The 6,000-nt window shown below is 47.3% G+C and overlaps 1 protein-coding gene across 1 annotated transcript in view; it reads right to left on the minus strand.

The window, feature by feature from the left end:
• Plcl1 (phospholipase C like 1 (inactive)) overlaps positions 1–6,000 on the minus strand; it is a 253,360-nt gene extending 247,360 nt beyond the window's left edge. Inside the window, exon 1 of the mRNA XM_050159249.1 lies at positions 5,618–6,000. Within this exon, the coding sequence (XP_050015206.1) occupies positions 5,618–5,860 (243 nt within the window). The 5' untranslated portion in view covers positions 5,861–6,000. The remainder of the gene's footprint in view (positions 1–5,617) is intronic.

The following is a 6,000-nucleotide window of genomic DNA, read 5'->3' on the forward strand; positions in this document are numbered from 1 at the left end:
GAGGTAATCGCAAAGTGTGCTGAACCCTTCAGTGGCTATGTAACTGGATTATATTCTTTAAGCCTTACTTGTAGTAGGATGTTTCTGTCCCACCCCGTCCCACAATAAACACACAGAAACCAGATTATTTGCAATACTGTTTGGCCAACAGCTTAAGCATATTTCTGGCTAATTCATATCTTAAATTAACCCATCTCCATTAATCTGTGTATTGCCACGAGGCTGTGGTTTACCGGCTAAAGTTCCGGCGTCTGTCTCTGGCAGGGCTACATGGCTTCTCACTGACTCTGCCTTCTTTCTCCCAGCATTCAGTCCAGTTTTCCCACACCTAACTCTTCTCTACCCTACCACAGGCCAAGCCAGATTCTTTATTCATTAACCAATGGCAATTAAACATATTCAAAGCATTCATCACCTCTCACACACTTAATATGGTCTCCAAAAAGAAAAGCAAATCTACAAATTCTAAGACTTATAACAAACATTGATTAACGGGCACGTCTAAAACCGTCTAAAACCTTTCATTTTACCCAGGGTTTATTCTTCAGTCTCTCAAGGGGTGTTATTAAAAGTCACACCAGAGAAGCACTGAAATAAGAAGCCACTTCTAAGGTGAAATGCGGTCATACTTATAGGACAATTTGGGATAGTAAGACAAAGCCACCTAAGAGGTTCGATGCTACGCGCACAGTGGGCACACTTTCCGTGGGAGAGCCCCCTCTGTAGCTCCGAAGGCCATGGCCTGCTAACAGCTGCCCTCACGCAAAGGCTGGTCAGCTCCAGTGAACTGTCCGGTTTGTCCCTTGAAAATTCCACCATCGGTTTTCTATTGAAAGATTTCAATGTAGATCCGCTGTCTGAGTTACGGTCACTATTGCTGTGATGAAACACCATGACCAAAGCAACGGGGAGGAAAGGGTTGATTCGGCTCACACCTCCACAGCATGGGTCGTCACTGAAGAAAGTCAGGACAGGAACTCACACAGGGCAGAAGCCTGGAGGCGGGAGCTGATGCAGAGGCCATGGAGGGTGCTGCTTACTGGTCTGCTCCCCAAGGGTTGCTCAGCCTGCTTTCTTGTAGAACCCAGGACCACCAGCCCAGGGATGGCACCACCCACCAATCACTCGTGAAGATGCACTATGGCTGGATCTTCGGGAGGTATTTTCTCAGTTGTTGTTCCCTCCTTTCAGATGACTGTAGCTTGTGTCAAGGTGACATATGACTAGCCAGGACATCAGTACGGGAACAAAAGTCTACACGCTAATTAATTCCCAGGCTAATCTACAAAAGTATATATAGCGCCAGTGTGCCTGAAAATTGTAAGTTTCTCAGTCATATTTAATCTCACATTATAACTGTTTATAAAAACATGTTCAAAGTTTCAATCAAAATCCTCTTCCTCTCACTCCCCTATAATAGTATATAGTCCGTGAACCAGGTATCTGCCCCCTCTATCAATCTAAAGAAAACACAATTCTTCTCAAAACTCCATTGTCTTCAGGGACACAGGGGAAGACGTTGGCCTGGGGTGGGGAGGGGCACACATTGACAAGTGACCTCCATTAGCAAACTGCCCTTTCACACACAGCAGGGGCCTAACCAAAGAGCTTAACCAAAGGGCCAAAGGCAGGAAGGGCTGCATCCCCTTCCTGAGCCGTGGTGCTCCCGACCTCTAAACTGGAGATGGGCAGTAGAGACAGGACAATTCACCCGACAAGCCCAACATTCAGATTCTTCGTGTGCTCAACTTGTTTCCAACCTAGGAGTGTTGACTTGCGAGCTGACTGCAACCGAGGACCTACATGGTAACAGGGGTTAAGCGGACGCGGCTTTGAAGCTGACCCTGTCTTGATTTAGGTCTCTCCATACCCCCCTCACACCAGACGCCTGGCTGAGAGGACACGGGATGTACGAAAGCTAGTTTGGAATTTAACCACAGTAGAGAGCACGTTCTGTGAATTTCATTCTGTTTGCCTCTCTGATGAGTCAGCTGGTACCCAGGGTGCGTCTTGGTGTTTGCAGCTCCCAAAACTAGATAGGGTAAGACGGGCCATGGTAACCTAACGCTAACGAGGCGTGGACCACAACAATCTTAATCATTCCTTTAGCTGCTCAGTTGCGTGGCTCAGCTCCTCGTTCCTAACACCGACCTCCATCCCACGTGTCATGCAGTTAGAGAGATGTCAGTCTGTTCTTCCTCGCCTGGGCTAGATATACTTAGATTCCAAAGAAAACAAGCGAACGTGGAATTAATCAATATGTCACATGTACTAGAAAAAAAACGAAAGGCCTTCAAAATATTTATGTATCTCAGTTCCCACTATCTAATAAAGAGAATAAACTACGCTGTTTCTTATTTCTACAATAATATAGCTATGGGCTATTGGCTATGATTTAAAGTGGCAGATGTTTTAAATAGTGGGATATTGACATCAACCACTAGATAAGCAGTCTAATTTCTTTGTTATAAATATATTCAAATACAAAATAGTACATCAATATTAGATATTACTTATCACTTTCCTACCTTTACATCTTAAATCACATATCAAGAAGGAATTAAGATGGACCCAACAAATATTATATTATGTACAGTTGGCAAAAAATGAAACATTTATCAATGGCAGTTCATAGAAAATAATCATGCAGGGGAAAAGTAAATGCTTTACAGAGACTCTATCTGAATTCCTACAGTATTAAAAAGCTCAAGTATTAAAAAGACCAAGCCTGAGAGTATAAAGGAAAAAGCCACAGTGACAGCGGACAGGCTCGGCGAGGACGGGCAGAGATCAACAGTGTGACTGTTCCCATCAGCGCAGAAGGAAATCCTTTTCTCGGCTATACATATGTTTTCAAATTTAAGAAGGGCAAACTAACCAAAAACATTCCTTTAGTTAATATACAAGGGAGTCTGTTTCCAGGCAGGATAGAGGAATGCACCATGCTGATCTAATAGTCATGCTAATAGAGAATTAGCATTTAAATAATTAAACCAATTATCTAGGTCAACCCGAACAGAGGTCATAATTTGGTGGGATTATCGGGGTGCCCTGAGAAGCAGAGCTGAGGCCCAGATATAGGGAGTAAATCACTGGGGAGAGGCCCTAGGAGGGTTCCCACCGTGGTGGACTGCCTTGCTGCAGGCCTAGAAATGCCAATGGTGACCATGGACTGAGATCTCGGAAACCATGAGCAGAAATGTATCTTTCCTCCCTCGATGTTTCTAATTATAATGGTGCCTTCTGGTATATGCTCATCTTTGCTACATTAAAGGAACCAAGCCACTGACAAAAGATTCAAGACAAATAAACATATTCTTGACCTCAGAAAGAGTAGAAAAGAGCCTACCTGTCTCTTGCCCTGAGAAGAAAAGGAAGGTCGCTGGGGACAAATCCCAATGACCACCACCTACCTGTTCCCAGGCCATCTTTGAAGTTTAATCTGCTCATCATAATGCCCTTAGTCAATCCTCTGGGCACCGAAAATGTTAGATGCAGATGTGAAGGTACAAAGCCAATAAATTCTAGTCAAATGTCATTGTAGCTACTGAGGGCCTCAGCCGCTAGTCACAGGTACACATGCCTGCAAGCACGTGGACTATTTTGGAAGGGATGCATAAGAAAGTGTTAATAGCTACAGGGTAGGCTGTGTAAAAGGGAGGGTGAAGTAGCACAAAGCCCTACAAAGCACTCCTTCGCGAGGTTTAATTGTTTTAATTATAGGTATATTTCTTGAATAAATATACTTTAAAATAGCTCATCTAATTTTGTAGTATCTTTAATTTTAAACACCATTTATTAAGCGTTTATTTAATTTACCATTAAATGGAGAGAAACGTAATGTTCTGCTGTCTTCCTTTTGGTCACCAAACAAACTTCCAAACAAAGGAGGCACCATCACTCAGGGCCGACCCTTACGAGAATATAAACCGCACCGGAGCATGTAGTCCAGGGACGGAGCTTGTTTCTTTTGAGGCGAGGTATGGCTGTGTGCAGGAGGCTACACTGGAAATGAAGACCCTCCCGTGTCAAGCCCTTGACTGCTGAGTCTCAAGCCTGCGTGACCACATCCCCTGGATTCCCAGCACGTAGAAGCACACACCTAGTGGCACAGCAATTTCAGAGTAGTAAAACTGGCTGCAAGAATTTGCACAGTCCTTACACCGCATACACCGCATGGCTTGTATGTTTCACACATTATAAAGACCCACTGCGTTTACCGTCATATGTTTTAAACTACCCCACAGGTCCTCTCGCAGAATCTGCATCTTGTACACCAAATGCACCTGTTTCCTAATTACATACGATACTAAATATGTACCGTACTATATTTCGAGACAGTGTGGTTTCTGACTTGGAGTATTAAGAGGGCCATTTCTCTTTTATCCAAATTCACATCCAGACTATAATGCTCTCTTCATATTATGAGAGAGCCACAGAATAAACTACGACGGGTTACTTGAAATTCCTGTGCACTTTTCACATAGGAATCTCCCTGTAGCTTTTGAATTTCTGAGGGTCCGTGTTTGGGGGAAAAGCGTAGATAGTGCTTGGAGCTAGGTGGATGGGGGCGCAGACACTGGGGTTGGTAGCTCGGGAAAGAAGACACGCGTGACCAAAGGCTGCTCGGTTTAAGTCTGAGCAGGCTTTCTGAAGGCAGGAGCCTACCCAGTAAGTCAGTAAGCTGAACAATAATCCTTCCACCGTCCTTCCTTCCAAGTCCTTCTTTCTGTCGCGTGGTGTGTGTATCCACACATGGATACATGTGTATCCACATATGCTCTACCAAGATCAACTTTAATCTCACATGTACGCAGTAATCACATGGACCTACGCCAAACGGCCCTATCCTAGAGCCAGTGCCAAGGGGCTTACCTGAAAAAAAAAATTACTCCAAAGTCATGCACCCGAAAGATGAACTTTCAAACAGGGGAAACAAGTTCGGCGTGGGAGACAGAAATAAATAGGGGCAAAGAAAGGTTTACAGTTCCTTGGCAGATGGATAAAGGCAAATCCTCTGGGGGTGCTAGGGGAGTCTGGGAACGTTTTTTCCCGGATGTGTGTTTTCTGCAGCGCGAAAACTCTGACTGAGCTCTTCCTTCATCCTCTCTAGGCTGCAAACTCTGCCTGCCTATCTTCAAAGTTCAAGCATTTCAGGATTTTGGCACCGTTTGTATCTGGGGGGAGATTTCCCCCACACACTTGAAAGTACGCTATGTTTCGCCTCTGCTGATCAGGAAAAGCTTGCCCTCGGCTGAAGAACGCACAGCCAGCCCGCAGGTCTGCATTTATCCCAAGTCCTCCCTTCCTCCTCCCCATCCACCGGTTAGTGAAGCTTGCCCAGAAAATGAGGGAAAGCATCCATCAAACCGCAGAAGCGCAGAGCGCAGAGGGGAACTTTTCCCTGGCTGTCAGACGGGAAATCACTTCTGCTTCTCAAGGCCAAGAGGAGAGTCTGGGAACCTCCGGACTAGGCAGGAAGGTTTGGCAATGAAGGAGGTGGGAGAAAACAATGCCCTGCCTGCAATGCCTGTCTGGGGCAATGAATACCCTGCCGGGGGTCCCCTACCTCTCCGACGCCCACATCCACGCTCTGGGCCGCTGCAGCTCGGCTTACCTTGATGATGCTGCTGCGCCTGGGGGTCGCTCGCGCAGCCTCCAGGAGGCCGGCCTCGGTGTCCCCGGGGGGCCCTGCGGCACCTGGCAGTGCGACCCCGCTGCGACGGTCCCTCATCCGGCCACCCGAGGCCGCGGGTGCAGCGTCCCCGGAGGCAGCGTCGGCGGCGGCTCGGGGGTCGTCTTCGCCTCCGGCAGCGTCGAGAGGCAACGGACCCTCCCTGCCAGCCGCGCCCTCGGCCATGGCCAAGCACGTTTCGGAAGCTCCCGGCGAGACAGCACGACGGTGACCGATGTCCAGCCCCCGGCAGGGGTGCGCTCAGGCACCCGGAGAAAGCCCCGCCGGACTTGGTCTCAGCGCCCGACGGCGGCTGCAGCGATCGC

The sequence above is a fragment of the Alexandromys fortis genome, unplaced genomic scaffold (genome assembly GCF_014885135.2).
Source record: "Alexandromys fortis isolate MF-2015 unplaced genomic scaffold, M_Fortis_MF-2015_v1.1 scaffold_65, whole genome shotgun sequence".
Classification (NCBI taxonomy): Eukaryota; Metazoa; Chordata; class Mammalia; order Rodentia; family Cricetidae; genus Alexandromys; species Alexandromys fortis.